Raw genomic sequence first — 19,627 nt, 5'->3', positions numbered from 1 at the left:
CTCTGATTCAACTAAGTGCAGTCAGAGGAGAGAATCAAGCACATCAGCTGAGCTACATGACGTATTCATTAAAACATTAAAAATCTTCCTCATTCTAAGACAAAGCCTAAAGCAATATCCAGCCAGAAATACCCTCAAGTTGTCCCTCTCCAAAACAGGCTCAGTGAGGGAAAGGCAACTTTTTCCCCATATCACTCCTCTCGGGTGATGGAAACATAACCCTTCTGGCTGCCAACTGATGACTGATCCCCCAACAAAAATAATCTCTGTGCAGGACATGACATTTCTCATGGCCTTCTAGAAGTTGCCAAACTTTTGCTATTAAACTAGCCCCACTGTATGCAAAAAAATCGTGTAACCACAACCGTCCTAAATTACCAGAGTGGAAATACCCCACAGCTGGGCTGCATTCCCACTGCCATTTGTGCAGGCATAAAACAGCCCAGCGAGACAAGAGGTGAAGAATGCCGATCTCCTCACCTGTCCACTAACCAGCGAGCAGAAGGTTTAACACAAACACATGGAAACACTTCTCACCTAGAGCAAAATCCAACCGTGCACCTCACTGCCACAGGATACTGCAAAGGCTCAGAAGTGCAGATGGGTTTAAAAATGGATCAGACGCTTGTGGAACACAGGTCCACCAGCAACAACTGAATGAGATCACGTCCTGATCTGCGGGTCACAAGTTGCAGAGGGACCCCAGGGGAGCACCACCGCCTACAGCCCTGCACCGATGGGGTTTCTGCACGGCACAACTGCTCTGACCTCCCACAAGGTCTTTCCGTAACCTAGGGGAAATCAGCCCCAACAACACAACCAAAGAAAGGTAAAGTCATGCCTTTTCCTTGCTTACTCACGACCTAGTCCAAAGTCTCTTTCTGTTCTCCCTTCAGCAAAGCCATAATCAGGCTCTACCATAGGTGACCACTCAAGAGGAAGGGCTGTGTGCACACGGAGCCGTTCAGCAGCAGCTAGGGCCAGGCAACCTGTGCTCTGCTCCTCAGACAGACCACCCCAACCCACAGGCTCTTTCAGGCCTCCCCATGTTAGTGACACTTATTTTACTCGCTTCTTTAACACTTGCTAAAACCATCAAGAGGAGAGCAAAGCCCTGCAGAGGCTCACGGCGGTCCAGCATCTCTGCAGCCCATACTTGAGCAGACAACTACCCTCCATCACCCAGCTCTGAAAGCAGCTTTCCTATTAGACTGGTGTGTTAGGGTGGAATAACATGCAACTCCTGAAAAGGCAGGTTGCTCCCTTCAGGAGCTACGTGAAACAGTTGTGAGAAAGGCACAGGAGCAGCTGAACCCGGCCCTTCTCATGCCCTCGCGCTGGAAGGCACAGGTGTATTTTCCAGCAGTCGTGCAGGAACAGCTGGCTTGGTGGTTTGCACATAACAGTTTTTTTACTTAGGACAGTTTAGCCTCAGCACCTTTTGAAGCACCCGAGCAGCACGGTACTTCTTACGTCACATGCCATAAACAAGACATCCCATCTACTGGATGTGATACTGAGGTGGTGCCTCACCAGAAGGGAGTTACACCATGCAATACTCTTGATACCAGAGGTCAGTTAAAATAATGAAATACCCCAAGAAACAGGTCATAACAAGGGTCCAACATTTGCCCTTCGTACAACTCAGTTTGTACATTTAGCCCCAAATTCACTTACAGTGAAGGCTATGCCTAACACAATCTCCATCCCAAGTCAGAAGTCTAGAGACTACTATGGGCTGCTCTTCTGACTTTTTTTATTTTTAAAGGCACGGTACTCCCTAAAGCTCAGCTTTTCCTTAGCTTGGACACTGAAAGCAGATGCACACAAACCCTTTCAGAGCAAAGACAGAGACCATGTGGAACCTGCATCTCCTGCACAGTGGTTAATCCCCAAAACCAGTGCAAACCCACCTACGCAGTTCCTCGTGTCTCCCTTGCCTGCTTCCCCCGCTCCATGACCCCAGAGTGATACACAGCCAGCTGAGCTGGGCTGCAAAAGCCGCATGGGATCCCCCAAAGGACCATGCAACCCCAGCAGCCATGCCAAAAGGCACTTCCCTGACTGCAGCCTTGTGCCACGGCCCTTCTGTAGGACGTGCCAAGACGCACAACGAGCCAAGAGAAAGTCACGCAGCAAGACTTCCTCAAGCTGAAGTCCGAGCATCCAACCCAGCAGGGATCATACCTTACTTGTGGTGTCCTGCAGCCAGGCCGGGTGCTCCCTGGGTGATGCTGGCTCCCGGGGAATTTAAAAGCAAGCCCAGCATCAGGTCTCCATCCCCCATCAGGGCTATGCTGGGTCCAGGCTGCCCTTCACCACCAAGCCCACCTTCCTGCCTCCTTCTTAGTGACCTGGAATACCCCTCAGGTTTGCAAAACCATCTGCTGTTACCACTTTTCTGATGAAATTTGGGAGATACATCTCACCTGACATTGTATTAACAAGCAAATAAATTCACTGAGGTTCCCCTGTCAACATGCATCCTTTCACACACACCTCCATGGCATATGTTCCACCGGTAGATTGCCCTTTATGCTTTACTGTCATTTGAATAATTTTATGCAGTACCAAGGATTTTCATATTTTCCAAGTAATTTTTTTCCTGGACAATAGTAAAGTGCTTGTAGCAGCATGATAACAGTTGCTCACATTTATCTGCATCCTTCAAAGACAATATTTCAATTATCTGCACTGGAAACTCTCATCCACATCTGCTGACCAAAATGCCACGTTTGGCAACCGCTTAGCAACAAGGACTGGATTGGGAAAGTGTCCCCAGAGCTACACGGCAACGCTAAACCAGCTCCTGCTTCCACTATGTAACACTGCCATCACCTGAAATACATATATTGTGCTTTGCCTGGGACACGCGAGGCACCAGAAATAACAAGCTGCTTTGGGAGAAGGGAAACCTGGAAAGAAGCCACCCACTTCAGCAATCCCTCCCCAGGCTCCAGAGGGAACGTCTCCCTGACATGTGCAATGCATGTTAATCCTGCACAGCGGGAGGACACACCACTTGGGCGAAAGCACAAAACTATACTGCTGTGAAACACAGCTCTTCTGGAAAAATCTGGATATAAGCAAGCAACTCTCACTCCATACCATCTGCAAAAGCAGCGGCCAGCCGATTCCTTCATCAGGCCAGCAAAGGGCTACTTGAACCCCAGGAAAAACAAAACCCAGTCCTTCTTTTGCATCCCCCAAGCTGCACCTTCCTCAGCCCTCTTCTTCCTAAGGCTCCATGCCGTTGCACTCACTGACACAGGGAATTTGGGCAGTGGTGAGCCGGAGGGCATCCCTCCTTGAATGCTTGAAGGTGCAGGCAAGGAGGAAAGAGGGGAAGGACTGGACACTGTCGAGAACATCTTTGCTACTCCTCCTCTTCCCACCATTCCCTGAGCCTTTTTCTTAACTATCTCCAACTTACTGTCCGATATGGAGAGAGACAGGGCAAAATGCAGGTGAGCTGGTCAAAGGTGTGTGATAAACTGCACTGAGTACACACTTCTCAACTCCACAAAACACACACATTTGGAGCAGCCAGCAAATTCAAGTGGCACTAAACAGTGCCTGAATCGAAACACTCAAGTCCCAGCAAGCGAAAATTGGAAGTTCTGCTCCAGCTGTCTGATCCTTTTGCAACCAAACCTCCAAACCCTAAGAACTGCTGCCAGCTTTGAGTTCTCGCAGCAGTTTCGTTTCCTCCCTGTGCCGTGCCTGCGCGGCGTTCGCAGTGCCCTCTATGCAAAGAGCAATTGCCGAAGCCCAAGCCACGAACAACTTCCTTTACTCAAACTGCTCCTGAAGCAACACTTCAGCAACGCCCGGAGGAGGGAACCTACTCCAACCTGGGGAGAAATTAGAAACCCCAATTTGGCGCCTTGCTATTTTATATGCATCTTGACCTCACCAGGCCTGTCTGCACCGCTGGAACCTTGTGAAAGCAGTCACTGGCTTTATTTTAGCACCGAGCAAATAAAAAACATCTTAAAAGACTTCTTTTTAAACTTTTTTTTTTCAATACTTTGGTTTTAGGAGCTGAAAAATTCGAGCAGCCTTTTTCTCATGATGAATAGGCATTTCCAAAAGCAAGCACTGCACTTTCGTATTAAAGCCTGAGACAGCAGTAACCTGTCTGGGTCAAAGGAGCCCTCGTGGGCAGGTACGTGATGCGCAGAGTTAACGAACTCATGGGTTTCGTTTTGAGTTTTGCCCCATCTTCACCAGGTACAAGTACCCCAAACTGGAAATTAAAATTAATAGAAGGGAGGCGGCAAAGTGATGGGACGCAAAATTGATGCTCACAGAAAAACCGTTCTACTGATGAACTGTATCTATTTAGAGGACTCCAGGAAAGGCAACAGCCAGCAGAAATTTGAATAAGCGCTCGTCTGTTCACTGCTCTGTGTCAGACACAGACACATATAGAACACAGCGCCTGCTCCATCTTCTTCAAAATCAGACCCAGAAATTAGTGCTGTTCTGGCGGCTGCCAGCACAATATGTTAGCAGCAATTATTTTCTCAATATTTCTACTGATTACCTAACACACTGGCACATTTTCTCAGTGTCACTGCATGTTGCAACACACGCTGCCTTCCAGTAACTTGTCTGCATTCCCTTGGTCACTTTTCACAATCATCAGATACGAAAATGCAACTAGAATGACAATGGGTTGGAGAAACGGCGAGGAAAACATGTCACTTCAAGGCGAGGCTTCGCAGCCTGCATTTATGACATCTGAACACCCAATACTGTCACTGCTAAAGCCCGAGTGTTGAGAAGAATAGGAAGAACTCTGTAAAGCAGCAAAAGGAAGATGCCAAAGGTTCTCCAACTGTCAATGGTCTGCAGAACTCAGACCTGCAAATATTATTCCACCATAAGCTATATGCTATGGTTAAACAGTGTAATTTGGATGTACATTTCCAGCACAGCAGTGCACTTATAGATTACATAAACACAAAATAAACAGTGCTCTACCAATTAACAAACAGTTCAACTGCGCATACCCAGTCCACCAGGAACCGAAAATTTACAGAAAATCACCGGTGGCAAACCAGAGACCGAACTGAGCTAGTGGCAAGAGTATAATCAGCAACAGTGATTTATAAAAAGGGATGGCAATGTCATTTCTATTATGTATGCAAAATGGAAAAGCCTCAAAGTCTTAGCCTGGTGTGAGAGAGTGAAAGAACCACTCAGCCTCCCAACCACAGCCTGCTTTCTATTTTTCAGTTACACTCCAGAGCATTTCACCATTTCTGGCTGTTATCAACCAGAGACATGCTCTCTCATTCTACTGAGGTTATTAGGTATCCAAAAAACCCAAACCATAAAGAGTAAAAGAGTAAAAATATTTCTCCGTTTAGTTTCTCCATCCCCCCACCCCGAGCATACAGGTATGAGGGTGTGCAGGGACACCAGGTGAATCCTAAGCAATTCTCCTCTGGAGAAGCAACTGTAAAACCTGATGCTGGGCTTGTTACCTCTTGCTGCTTCCTATATTGAACATATTTGGCTGGTCAAGCCCTCTGCTCTGCTAACCACCAGCCTTGCGAGTGCTCCAAGAATGGAACTGGAGCCAAATACACAAGTCAAAGGGATACGCAACTTAGCAAACACGAACAGACTTCTCTACTTCGTATACATTTTTGTAGGAGCAGCAGGTTGTCATGTGGTAAATGAATCAGATGTATAAGGAGCAATCCCTGCCCGTGGTCTTCCAGTATCAGCTCTGAAAAGAAAAAGGTAAGATAACAGCACCCTGCACTTCCATAGCTTCAGCAGCCAGGACCACCTTTCCTTGGCCAGGTTACATGAGAACTGACCCTCAGCCCTGAGCATCCCCAGGAGGATGCAGGGCCGCAGTCCCGCCCCAGCATGCTCCCTCCTCTGGATGCGGAGGCTGAACACATCTCTGAGCTCTCAAAAGGGCCCAGTGTAGTGTCATATTTAAATCACCTTTTGAGGGATTTGTGTGCTGCCTTTCTTTCCTGAACAAGCTTAAACTCCACAATACCCCCTGAAGCTCCAGTGGCTTCTTGCTGCTGCTGTGCATGGGTCAGGGAGGGCAGAACTGAACCCACAGTTTAAGCAGCTCAATCTCATTTTATTTTCACAGGTTTAGCATGGCTGGTGTAATTCACATGTAAAACCACAGCAGTCATCCAAATCTTTGTTGCCTGGGCATTGGCTGGCTGCATTTCTGGAAATTCATGGTCATAATATATACCTATTTTTTGAGTTTCCATTAGGAACCGGTTCTGTCGGGCATGATCGCATTTGTAAGGGCTCAGGAGGCAGGAAAATTTGAAAAAGTGTTTATGAGACTGGGCATAAATCACAGCTCTCAGGTTTTTCTCCCTTCCTCCAATTAAAAAAGTACATTCAGAGCAACCATTCCACACATCTACTCCCCCCATCTCCCTCCAGAAATGATGAATCCCACTCTGGCTGTAAATTGGATCCCAGGTGTACCCATATATATTATACATACATAACAGCTACTTATGGGCATAAGGGCTCTTGCACAGTTACTGTGGAAACCAAGGTATCAAATTTCCTGGTTCTTAAGGCTCTACCTTCTCAACCTTAATGTGCATTTACCTTGAATAAATCACTTCAGCACTCTCCAGCCCAGAAACATCCCATAGTAGAGTGTGTTTGGGCTCATCTTTAGGAGTTCCATCTAACCCCCTGTCAGCATCCCAGGAAGGGAGTGCTGCCTCTGACCCTGCTCAGCCCACGGAAAGGAACAGGGTACAGGAGGAGAGAGCATCCTTCTGCAGGCAGAAACCAACTTGTTCCTGCACAGTTCCAAGGGACGCTGCTGGGGCAACCGCTGCAGGTACTGCTGGCAGAGAACCCCCCGCAGCTCCCCTCGCTGCCTGGACGGTATCAGGACGCTGCTTTCTCTCACAGGCACTTATGACAACTAAAGGTTGAACTTGGCTCTGTAGGAAAGGGGACTCATTTACAGCTACTAAAACACAGCCCGATCTGGATGGGAATGCAGCAGCGTGGAGCGGCACAAGACACGATGCAGCGTCTTGTGGAGAATGTCATCACATCGTGCTAAGGCTCCGGAGGGACAATGTGACACTTCAACATAAATTTCTTCCAGTTCTGGCTGCGACCACACAAGAACCCAAAGATACTTCAATAAGAAGTGCAAATTCAGCCCAGATGTAACCTCAGGGACTTCAGCAGAGCTCAGTGTAGGGCTGAGCCTGACCCCCCTCATTCATGTGTAAGCACAGCTCAGAAATTCTCCCCGGATAACTACAAGAGGGTACGCAGAGCTCGTCACAGGGATGTCAATGTAAGAGGCACCTCATCATCCCACACGGCATGAAAAACACTCACAGCAGCTGGGTGAGACACTGAGGGGTGCTGGTGACAGCCGTGGCTTCTGGGGTCTCTAGGACTGCTGTGCAACTTCCAGTTTGCTCCCCAAACCATCTGCTAAAATTCACAGCCACCAGCAGGAGCACTGCTCTCACCTCATTCATGTTTCAGGAGCTTTATTGTTATGATTATCTTTGGCATTTTTAAGGCACCCCTCCCAACACAGTAACTAGGTGCTTAGCCAAACTACCAGGAAGAGAACAGTCTGTTGATCTCTCAATTAAAACGTACTTTTGTACTTAGAAATCTGAAAAATACTACTGTCACTCATTTGGTCATCCTATTGCACACTGGCTGTGCACACAAACTAACATGTTCATGAGCTGGGACATGAAAGGCATCACCAATATACAGCAAAGTGACTCGTTACAATCCTGTCACCCTCCCCAGCACACAGGCAGGGCCTCTTCCTGTAACAAGCCAAGCAAAAACAAGACCTGGCTCAAATGGGATGTCAAAACGTCAAACTGTACTTACTTAACCTTTGCACTTCTGAAACAGCAAGGATCCTGTGAAAAAGGAATTATTACAATTCTTCCCTTCTTACCTCTCAGGAAAATCAGAATGAAAGTTCATACATGGCTACCCCCAAAAATTATCCTAAAACAACAATGCAGCTCAGCCGTTTTCTTTCCTTGTCATCTTCTAGTTTCTTGACAAAGCCCTCTCTGCCTTGCCTTCCTGGCTGGCAGGTTGTGCTGTTTGTCAAGGATCCCTTTCCTCCTCTTACCTCGTATTGCCCACGTCCCGCTCTGTTCCACCTCTCAGCGCTCGTCCCTTGGCTAAGCTTAGCAGGACTTTCTCTGCAGACCATAATCACTGCTCTGAGATTAGTCGGAGTTGGGTGTTGCAGACAGATGCAGAGCCCTTCCTCTCCCACACCCAAACTCCCTGCCAAGCTCTGGCTTAGGAGTATCAGACTGGATCTTGAAATCAAACTCCAGGGTCTTGCATGATAAATCGGAGCAATTGCTGGGGCTTGGCTGTACCTCTTTTACTTATGGCAAGTCTGGGGTGGTTAACTTGCCTGACAATTTGACAGCACTTCACCTATAGAACAGATGTTACCGTGTTAGCAGCATTGACAAAAATCGTGCTGCTTTTGATGGGAAACAGGAGCAAGTCTTTGAAAAGCACCTATTGTCTCAGGAAAAACTCCCCAGCAACTCTGCTGGCATCCTTATGAATCCTGAGATTTTCCCAGCTAGAGCACCCGCCCAAGGAGAGCTGGCCTGGGATTGCTACGACCCTTGAAGAGCCAAATATGAAGTAAATAAGAAGTTCCAACTCTCTGCCCTTTATTGCTTCCTTATGGTACTTAATGAGCCCGCCCTACGCTAATACATCATTGCTGCTCTGCTCCCCACGCCACAGTCGCTAGAAACACTCGGGTCTGCCTTCCCTCTTTTTTGCTGGAGGATTCTCTGAAGGACTGCAAGTTGAATAGCGGTATCACAATAGGCTGAAGCCGGAGGTTCAGCTTTCCAGCCCTCAGACAGACTCAATGCCCCTCTCTAACTCAGTTGGAAAGCCGCAGCTCAAATTTCAGCCTATGTTAAGTCACTGTTCAGCTCTGCTCCTTCAGCAAAAGCGAGGGAAGCCAGGAGAGCCTTTTTCTAAAGCAAAAAAAAAAAGGGGAGGGGGGGGAGGAGAAGGGCGGGGGAAGGAAGCAAAACCACATGGAGATCGTTTCTTGTGCATCAGAAGGAGCAATGAAAGGCGCAGGCAACTTTTCAAACATGCCAGAATAGCTTAGTGTAATTTGTAACCAAGAGGAGGGCTGCATAAACAGCTCCAGCAACGAACATCACTTTTCTGAGGGGGGGAGCAGACAATTAAGGCAGCAATGACCTGCATGGACACCCTCCTACCACCTTTCTGCCCCCTGCAGAGGATGGAGGCATTTATATCATTCTGTAACAAAGAACCATCACACGAACTCTGACACTAGCATCTCATTAAGGGGAGACAAAGACTTAACATGGGCTTCAGCACCAGCACGCCACTGCCCCATATCCCAACCTACAAATACAACATGCCAGCCAGTCCCCCGGTGCTGCTCTCGGCTACGGAAAGTGCCTGACCCCACATACCACGCTGGCATTCATCCATCTTTCTAAACATGCTCAGAATTGGCTGCGAACCACTTGCACAAGAGTAAGGAGAGCAGATACAAGCCCCAAACAGCAAGGAGATGAAGGATGCCTTACTCATTCTTTTAGACAAACTGTGAGTATCCCCTCTTAAGCCTGCCAGACCGAGCTCAAGGGATCAAAACTCCATTCCTAATTAATACATCATCAGGTCCCACTGGCCAGGGACTTTCCCCCCCAAGAGGGGAGCCTGGGCCAGCCTAGACGATGAATGAGACCTCAAGCAGCTGAATTGTTTCAAAGGCTAAACTGGCAACTGCAAGGACAAGCAGGTTTGGAAAGGCACATAGAAAAAAAAAAAAACAAAATATCCACTACAGTTACAATTTTGGTTTCTATTTAGCAGGGAGACCTGCACTGTGATACTGCTGCAGCGCTGTTCCTCCAGTTAAGCAATCTGCAAAGTCAATACAGGAGCAGCTCCCCCTCTCCTGAAACACAGCCACCCCTCGGGTGAAAATCTCACAACTCCAGACCACCAGAGGGAAATCCATTCTGCCAGCTTAACGCCAGCAAGCTTTCATGAGTAAATTAATCTACCCCACCCAGGACATTTCCACAAGACCAGCCCTCTTGGGCGGTTGAGGTCCCCTCACTGCGGAGCTCTTGCACACCAGGGACAGCAGTTTTCTTTGCTTGCATGGCTATTATAAACGCTGAGCAGCAAGGGGCTGGCCAAGATCTGTATTTTGACCATTCTTTGACACAGCAGAATAGGACCAACACGTGAGTATCACTGCGGTGGACATCTGTTGCAACACACCTCCCAAACAGACATGCCACGCAAGGTGATTTCCCTGTCTGCTGGCACCATTCCACACTGTTAAGTTCTCACTGTCCCCTCAGCCACAAATGCCCCAGCAGAGGCAGCAAGCTCCGCTCTATTATTGGAAGACTCAGTGGAGCACATCCCCCACGAGCCAACTACCTACCCGCTGCAACTGAGCAAAGCGAGTACTAAAACCCAGCAACTGTCCCCCATTCAAACCAGATGGCACAAAGAGCTGGAGAGCTATCAAACAAAGTATACATTCAATACCTCGGCGTCACAGGAAAGCCCCGTTACGCGAGTGCGTGCACACATACACGCCCACATTCAGGGACCAAAGCAAGGGCACAAAGTGCTCGATTAACTCCTCTAGTGGCTTAAGTGTCTGTCGACACTCGGGACGTTCACATGGCATGAGCACTGGCCAAACTTGCGTGGCTTGTGCAGTCCTTGAGCTCTCCTGGAGCTATAAATTGCAGCAGGCTGCTATTATAAACAAGGAAAGCTGGAGATCAGCAACTTGATTAAGACCATCACTTTGTGTCACGTCTAACCCATTTCCAGCTGCCTTGAGCAGAAGAAAAAGCCTCCAGAAACCCTACACTCTAACACCACGAAAAGAGCGATTCCCTGCCCTGTCCAGCTCTGGGGATATACATGGAGCTCCGCAACACGGTTCCAGCTCACTTACCTCGTCCATCTTTTCTGATGTTGGAGTCTGGTCACCAGGCACCATTTCTTTAGCCTCCAAGGTCTCAATTTTGGAAGTCCTGCTCAGCTGATCAATGGGAGTCATGCTGGCCTCCGACGTCCCCCGGGAATTCTGACCCAGAGAAGCTGTCCCAGGGATGGGCTCGTCATCGTCAGAGTCAGGTAACGGCGTTGGGCTAATGTCCTCCAAGCCTGTGCTGGAAGGACGCGAGGAAGGCGTCTGACCTCTGTAACCGGGCTGAGAGTTCGAACCGTACATCGGGATGGGAGAGAGCTGGGAAGAGGAAGAGGAGATAGGGCTACCTTCCATTCGGACCTCATTATCCGAGTCATGCTCATTAAGAAAGGGTAACTTTGTTCTCTGCTCTTTTAAGAGCATCTCAATCCTTGAGTCTAAACTGTTATGCTGCATTTCCGACTCCATGGTGGGGGTGCCGGGGGTCTCGCTCCTCTCTGGAGTCTGAGCGAAGGATGCTGTGCTCGGTTCAGGAGCAGAGCTCGAATCAGGCAAGGGTGGAGGCTCCTCCTGTTTCTCCTTCACAGGGACAAAATCGATGTTAGTGGCAGCACTGCTTTCCACAACCATCTCAGTGGGAGGTGGCGCAGGTCTTCGGTACTCTGTTTCCCTGGAAGTTTGGGGAAACGGCTGCTCATCGGATTGGGGAAATACAGCTGGTGCTTGGTAGGGAGAGAAGGCAGATTTGTAGCTCGAGGAACTAGAGTGGCTCAGGGGAGGAGTGTGAGAGAACTGAACTGGCTCCTGCTGATGGGATTTGTACGTACTGAACTGATGCTCCGTCCCTCGGTAAACGCCTGCCGAGTTATGAACATAGTGATGTCCCGGTCGACGGTTGTAGGCATCTGTAAATTTTGTTTCATGCCTCCTGGGTTTGTACCCACTGTCCTGCCCAAAGTGGTACACGGGCGTTGTCTGACGACTGGAATAGGTAGAATCCTGGGAAAACGGCGTCCCTAACCGTGGGGTGTGAGGTGTTCCTTGGGACTGTGGGGTAAATTGGCTGTACGAGTTTGGGGTGTCCTGCCGACAGCTCGAATAGGCTGTGTCATGGGAAAACGGTGTGCTACTGTTTGGGGTAACAGATGATCCCGCAGAAGAAAGGTTACTGTCTTTCAGGCGCTTCAGGGAATCCGTCAACTAGAAAACCAGAAAAGCGAAAAGCACCTAAACACACACTTTTAAAAAGACATTTGTCTAATCCGTTTGGTTTTCAGAGAAGTTTGCGCTGATTTCCACGGTAAAACAAAACAATAGGTTAGAGCATCCCTGCAAACACAAACCTCTACCCATTATTAACCGTTCCTTTTGGTTTAAAAGAAAAAGACTAGCCCAGAGGAACCTGTCTATAAGAGGAGGAAGAAGAAAGCAGATACAACACTATTCCTTCTAGGCTACATCTAAAAGCATCAGGTGAACAGGAGACTGGCACAATACTTTTAGCTAGAAGAGTTTCAATCTCTATCAACTAGGTAAGGCTTGTCTAAATTGCAAATAGGAAAGATAATTAAGAAAATTCTGGGATATAAAACTATCAATTTAACTTTTTTTGTGAACAAATCAAAACATACGAATCGGCAGAGTGCCAGCCTGCAACCAACACCTGTGCAGCAGGGCTTTGGCCCACTGAGGGAGCTGACCCACCCTCTCTGCCAGATGTCCATCTGTAACAAGGGAGAAGGCTACGGGTAGAAAAAGCACACTAAGTTCTCAACTGCTCAAAAAAGACATTTTAAACACCTTCCCAGATACACGCTCAGGTAGAGCACTACTGATTATGGCATTTGAAATGGGAACCCTACAAGCCTACAGAGCAGCCAAGTAATTGCGCTGCAACTCCCTTCACAGGCACGTTCGGGGGGATCTAGGAGCAGCCCTGCTCCAACTCAGACTCTGCTGAGTCATATCAGTGCCACGCTAATCACCAGCGCCAGAATCAATTTTCCATAATGCAGAGCAAGAGGTCAGTGAGAATCCTCCGGGTCCAGAAGAGGCAGGACTGAGCTCCAGTTCCCCAGAAGCACACCGGGATAGCTGAATGGTGAGACTACAGGCTGGCTGCTACTCTCCCAAGCGTAGGGAGGTAAAGAGACCCTTAAACCAACCTGTTTGTAATCTGTCAGCACCATCAGACTCAAGCTGAGCTCGCCCGTCTGCTATGCTCACACACATTTCCCCACTCAGTAGCGTGGCCTTGCTCTTGGGGAGACCATGACCACACGGACACCAGGGAAGTTTCTTCCTCAACTGTTCTAAAACCCACAGAAAGGGTCAGGAATGAGCCCTGTGCTTCCTGCTAAAACCCACACCTCTGCACCTTTGGTGTAGACGTGATGTGGATTGTTTTTCAGTGGGGTTTGGATGTGGCCTAGAGGCAGGGACAGTGGCTCACAGAACTGTCAGGTCTTTGCCATTCCGCATGAAGGGGAAAGCAAATGTCAGTATTTGACTAAACCACAACAACAAACAAGCTCGTTGGCAGATTCTAGTGGCAAGAACATGGTGCAAACAGTTAAAGTTACCCACAAAGCAATAATTTTGGTGGTGATTGGGGAAAAAAAAAAATTCAATTCAGGATACTAAGATAATACACGAACACAATATCTAGAGAAACAATCTTAAAGATAATCACAGCAGGGACTACTTCAGGGGCTACCGTCAATTAAGTGTTTTGCTGTTAACCCTGTAAAAGGAGTAAGAACAAATCTGTCCATATTTATGTGAGATGTGCTGTAACCAGCAGCAATGAAAAGCCAGGCCCTGCTCCTAGAGAATTCCCAGCAAAATCATCACTTGCCTCACTCCTGTCTTTAAAAAGAGCTTGCTGGGAGGTAAGGAAGAAACAGCCTCTTTACGATTTTGTTAAGAGGATACTGGGATTTTGCCTTGTTGTTGGGGTGGTTGGTGGGGGGAAAGGAGAATTTTACATTATCAGATCAATGGGATTTTCACATTCAATGCAGAGCCCCTATCTGCCCTGAAAACATCTCATCACATAATTAATGAAAAGATAGCATTTTAAGAAACCGTAAGAGTGCAGGTTAAGTAAAGAGAATTGGAAAAAAAAAATATCTCTGCCAAATCTCTTTCAAATTTGATGCCTTAAAGTGGGTTCCTAAGCCACAATCAGGAGTCAAAGTAGATTTAGACAAGCCAAGGGGGCTGCCAACATCACACAAACAGGCATCACTTCTCCCTCATCCCGGTGAGGTTCACAGGTAGGCAGGTAACGGTACAAAGCCATTTAGAGAATCATACCCTAAACATCGAGGGACCCCTGGAAGTCCTCAGGAATTCTGTCCGCTGCTTTTATTAGCAACTCATGTCAGTGACTAATTAAGATTCTGGAAAATTGATGCCACTGTTCAAGATTTGACACCTTGCCTTTAAGCAAGCCTGAAGAACGTACACGCTAAGGATTACATACTGCAGTCGCCAGGCCAAATGCACCACTGTAAATCATTCCCCCTGACTTCAAGGGAATAATCTCATCTCGGGGACTGATCTGATCCAGTCCTCTTAACTGCAGGAATTTCTAATGTTAATAGGGCACATACTGTCGGTTCTGTAGGTATTTTTCATTTCGAAAGACAAAAAGCACTTACCACACTATGCAGACACCGGCATACAGATTAGCCACATGCACTGCATTCACAGAGTTACATGTGCTACAGCCATTAAGAGCAAGTTATATTTAAATCTGAATTAGTAGCATCCATTGGAAGTATGGCAAGACAAAATTTTAAAAATATGCTAAATTAAAAGTGTTAAAACACTAACGTTAACGACGCATTTGTTTGGAATGTTCTAGAGAGCTATTCTTAAAAAAAAAAAAGGTGAAGCAAACCTACCTGAAGAGTTTCATTCACAGTTGGCGACACATCCTGTTCGGTGCCTACGGGAAGGGTCTGAGGAGTGTAAAGACCATTAACGAGCAGTTCATAGAATCGCATGCGGGTTTCACCTGCACAGACCACAACAGCAGAGTTGATTAAACAGAAATAACACAGCCTACGTAAAAATACATATTCTTGACACCTGCACGACCCTGCTACCACTCCCAGCCTGTTGCATCCGCGTGACGGAGGAGCAGGTATCGCCTCTGACGCTCGTAGGGATTGTTTTTAAATATCTGCTGGGCAAGTGAAGTCAAACACTCCCTTCTCCAGCCAAGACAAGGAGGTTTCTAAATCCTTTTTCCTCTTCTCAGCCCGCTTGGCAGCTCTACTCTTCATCATGCTTTCCGGAGAGCAGCAGCTTCCCTCCTCTCCAAAGTGCCAAGCAAATAGCGTGCAGATTTGAGAAGTGAAACTCTCACCCAAGGGACAAGCCTCTGCCAACACCCAGAGCCACTTCAGAAAGCTCTCCCAACACACCTTGCTAGTAGAAACTGGCTGTTATTAATACAATTCCGAGGACAAAGCCGTTAATGCTGCTTTTCCAAAACGACGACGACTAATCCTTCTTCCCCCTCCCCAGTTTAACATATGCTCAGTGGCAACCTTCAAAGAACAAAAGCCAGAGAAGCAAACTGTCCCATACACTGCTACTGAGCCTTAGCCTTCTCATTCCTAAATTCTACAAAGACCCAGTTTAATACTGGTTTTCCCATTACTACCAAAACCCAATCCCATTTATTTTGCAGTCTATAAGAAATCTGCCATCAGCCTCAAAGGCAACAGAATCAGCCCCTGAAATTGTCTAAATTTTGCTCTGAAAGAACACACAGAAAAATGGACAGAAGCGGGACTTGAGCCCAGGAAATTAATTCGAGCAAGATCTCCCCAAAAACAGGACTGCTTTCATGAGGAATTCCTGCAGGATCAAACCCCAAGCTCCCTGTGAATCACTCCGTGCAATTTGAAAGCAAAGCACCCCTTAGCATGATTCTGCGTAGTGGAAAAGACTCATTTATCTTGAATAAATGCTGCAGATGAGGTTATTTGGTTATCAAATCTCATTTCACAAAGTCTTGAGCCACATCCTCAACTATGTAAACTGTTTTCATTCAACTAAAGTCATGACAAAATAGACCTCTTCAAGACAAGAGCTTGAAGAGATGCTTGAAATATTAACACACACTGTCCCTCCATAAGACTACAATGCCGTGGGTATGGAAGTGTTAGCCTACTTTAAAACTTGGTTTTAAATAAATACAAATTGTTAGAAAGTTTCGTAATTCTTCCTAGACCCCAATATAATGCAGTAAAAGTTACAATTTCATTTTCAAAGAGGTTTATGAGTGTGAAACGATTCCTACCTATTCCTCTAAGGACAGGTCATTATTGAGTGTCCATTCTGTACATGGATAAACTGAGGCAGAGAAGTTGCTTTAAACCAGCCTGTCTTAGATGAGGAGATTGGATTTATTAGTTCCCAATTCCCAGGCCTGTGCTCTGGCCAAACAGACAAAATGACACTTTTGGTCCCAATATTTATTTTGCTAGACTATGAAAATCACATTAACCAATGAAGAACTGAATACCCGAAAGAAATGAGGAATACTATACAGATTTATTTAGAATGTCCTAATCTGCTAATGCTACTTTAGGAGTAACCTTTTAACTTGATTCTGACACATTATAGCACACTGACAGTCTCACTCTTTTAAGGGGGAGATAAAATAGTCTTTCTTTTTGAAAAAGATGCAACAGTGGGAAAAAACCCACACTGGAAGCGTACAGCTGGCAAACCAACCAAAAATGCAATCTGAAACTATGATTTCAGTGTTTTCTCCCAGGAAACAGAAGCATAAACCCGCCTCATTTCCCCTGATGCGCAGCTAACTTTCTTGAACAGCTGCCTGTGCAAGACTTGCGGAGTCGTTTATCAACAGAGGAGAAGGAGAAATGTAGTATAATCAGCTTGTTCAAAATGCCTCTCCTTAAGACATCCACCACTTACGAGTGTACTCCAGCTTACATTATGAAATCTACAAATGGTAATTTGTTCTTAAATGCAATTTTTACCCTCAAATTTCAAAGTAAGCAGGAGAAGGAGGCTGTCTGTAAAAATTAATGACACTAGAATTTCAAAGTATACATACATAAGGTCAAGCTTAGCTCACAATAGAAAATACTAAGCTACGACTGTGATTTTTCCTCTAACGGGGACCAGTAATGTCAATAAACATCCTAATGTACCCTCTTACCACACGGGGCACACCAACTGCTGTACAGGTTGTGTTGAAACCTTTCAATACAGAACAAAAATAACAGCATTTTTAAGAAAATGACAGTAACACTGTCCTCTTCCCAAGAAAAAGTGCGCTAAGTCAGTTTGAAACTCGAAATGCCATGTTTGGAATGCAGAAATTCAAGGGGTAACTGACCTACACCTCCTCAGCTTTAGATGTGTCCTAAAATTCAGGCACGTTTTAGCAAAGCCCTTCACTAACACACTTGGAGGTAGGGGAAAAGACAAAGCGGTGAAACGCAAAGCTTCCATGCTTCCAGAAACTTTATTGGGCTCTCCAGGGCTGGGCTGCGGGGCTGAGAGTCGGTTAGCTCCAGAGCTCGGGGCTCCTGTCGCTTTAAGAGACAGTCTCACACTTACACACTCGCACACACACTGACAAGTGCTGCGTGTGCACTCTTTTGCTGCCAGCCTCGAGTTTGCTGCGAAGTATCAATGAAACGCCAGGCATGCAGAGCACAGCACCCAGCCCCACTGTTGCCACCAGAATCAGAGACTTGGGTTGCAGGAACCCCAAGGTTTGCCCCAAAATGCCAAGTTTGCAAAAGCCAGGTGCCACAGGCTGGGGCAGGCTCAGGAGGTGGCCAAGCAGGACCAGTCTGGGACAGGGAGATGGGGGGCACGGGAGGCTTCGGAGGGCTGAGAGCGGGGGACTGGGCAGGGTGCAAGGCAAGGGACGGGCAGGATGGCAGCATTTTGCAAATTACAGTGCTGTCTCCTAGCAACAGACAACACATTCGGCTCCACGTGACTTGCAAAAGCCCCAGAAACCAGACCCGCTCACAGGGGGACAAGGAGCACTCCCTTCGTATTTTTAATCTCCAGGCCCTTGCGTTTTGCACCAGCCTCTCCTTTTGGGAGAGGGGACAGACAGGGCCACTACCAGAAACGCGTGAGGCCGAAATGGCCCCCTCACCTTTCGTATCCAGCTCCACGTGGATGATGTTGCCCATGACGGAGGTGTTGTGAAGGTGCTGGACAGCCTCCCGGGCACCCCTGACAGTGGCAAAGATCACTTTGGCGATGCCCAGGTGCTTCTTGTTCTTGGGGTTGTAGAGAATCTCCACCTCTTCCACTTCGCCGTATTTCTTGCACATGTCGGTCAAAAAGTTTTCGCGGATGTTGTCGTTCAGCTTGGCAAAGGTGACCTGCTTGGGAGGCACTGGCCCCACGTAAAATTCATCAATCTGGAAACGGGCACAAGGTGTGGGGGTGATAAAAATAATCATCATCATTAACGAGAGTGGGGGAGGGCATAATGATGGCACGGGAGGGAGAGGGTTAAAGCATCCTGCAAACTTTGGGGAAAGAAAACTGCCTCCGAGGCTCTGGGATGAACCCTGGAGCTGAGCAGAGCCACTGCCGCTGCAGCCATTCATTGAAACCGGCTCCTCTCTGGGCTACATATAGGTATTTTGAGCAGTATTGGCAGCAGAGAGCCCCTCTCCGTTGCCCCCCACCCAAGGAGCTCCCAAGCTCCAAAACCTTCAAGCAATCTCATTAAGACAAATGCATTGATTTCTCGTTATCTTTATAGAGGAGGATTATTGTTAAACAGTTTGCCAAATAATAATGTTAATAGGAATGTGACTGTCATTTAAACGGTCCATTAAACTATTTGGAACTGAAGCTTCACTCCCAGATAAACAAGAACACGGAGCTAAACCCAAAAGTCAGGGGCAGTACCTTGAATTTGGGGACAGACAGCTCCAACTCCTTAGTTTTGGTCCATATTCGCCCTATTCTGGGATCCCTGACACAATCCACAGGAGCTATTCCCGAGTTCTGGGAAGAGGAGGAGAAAAAGCATAAAACCAGCGATAACAGGGCTTGAAATTGAAGACACGAATAAAAGAACTAACCCCTAAGGAAGCACGGGCTGTCTCAAGGGAAGGGGAGAGCACACACACAGACATACACACACGTGTCAAATTGCAATACTGCTGGGAAATGCACACAGATTGGAAACACAGACATAAAGCCGCAGGTCTGGGCTCCTGACAGTTGAATAGTGTGTCAGGTGGCAGTAACTTTGGTGGCTCTGTGTGCGTGTGTCCCCCAGACCCCCCTCCCACACACATGTGCCACGACGGGGATTACCGCGACCAGGAGGGACCCCCAGACCCCAAAACGCCAATAAAACAGAGGCGGGGGGGATACACAACCCAATGGGGGAAACCCCCGCCCCCCCCCCACTCACAGGCATGCTGAAATGTTGCCCATCGTAACGGTAGAGTTTGTGCTGTCCTTTTTTCAGAGCCGGGTCAATAATCAACTTGTAACTTCTCCAATGGTGATTTCTTTTCTCGACAGAAGTGCTGGCTTGCGTGCTGTTCTCCATTCCGTTGATCCAACCTGGACGCGGGG

At 47.4% G+C, this 19,627-nt stretch overlaps 1 protein-coding gene across 1 annotated transcript in view; it reads right to left on the bottom strand.

Annotated features, from left to right (window-relative positions):
• SETD1B (SET domain containing 1B) overlaps nucleotides 1-19,615 on the bottom strand; it is a 49,436-nt gene extending 29,821 nt beyond the window's left edge. Inside the window, exons 1-5 of the mRNA XM_010151070.1 lie at nucleotides 19,461-19,615; nucleotides 18,947-19,045; nucleotides 18,177-18,447; nucleotides 14,917-15,029; nucleotides 11,030-12,205 (exon numbers count right to left, since the gene is read on the bottom strand). Coding sequence (XP_010149372.1) covers nucleotides 11,030-12,205; nucleotides 14,917-15,029; nucleotides 18,177-18,447; nucleotides 18,947-19,045; nucleotides 19,461-19,601 — 1,800 coding nt within the window. The 5' untranslated portion in view covers nucleotides 19,602-19,615. The remainder of the gene's footprint in view (nucleotides 1-11,029; nucleotides 12,206-14,916; nucleotides 15,030-18,176; nucleotides 18,448-18,946; nucleotides 19,046-19,460) is intronic.
• Nucleotides 19,616-19,627: the final 12 nt, after the last annotated feature.

Source organism: Eurypyga helias, unplaced genomic scaffold, assembly GCF_000690775.1.
Source record: "Eurypyga helias isolate BGI_N326 unplaced genomic scaffold, ASM69077v1 scaffold22604, whole genome shotgun sequence".
In the NCBI taxonomy this organism is placed as follows: Eukaryota; Metazoa; Chordata; class Aves; order Eurypygiformes; family Eurypygidae; genus Eurypyga; species Eurypyga helias.
Note: the sequence above shows the minus strand (reverse complement) of the source record. Positions and strands in the feature narration are given on the sequence as shown.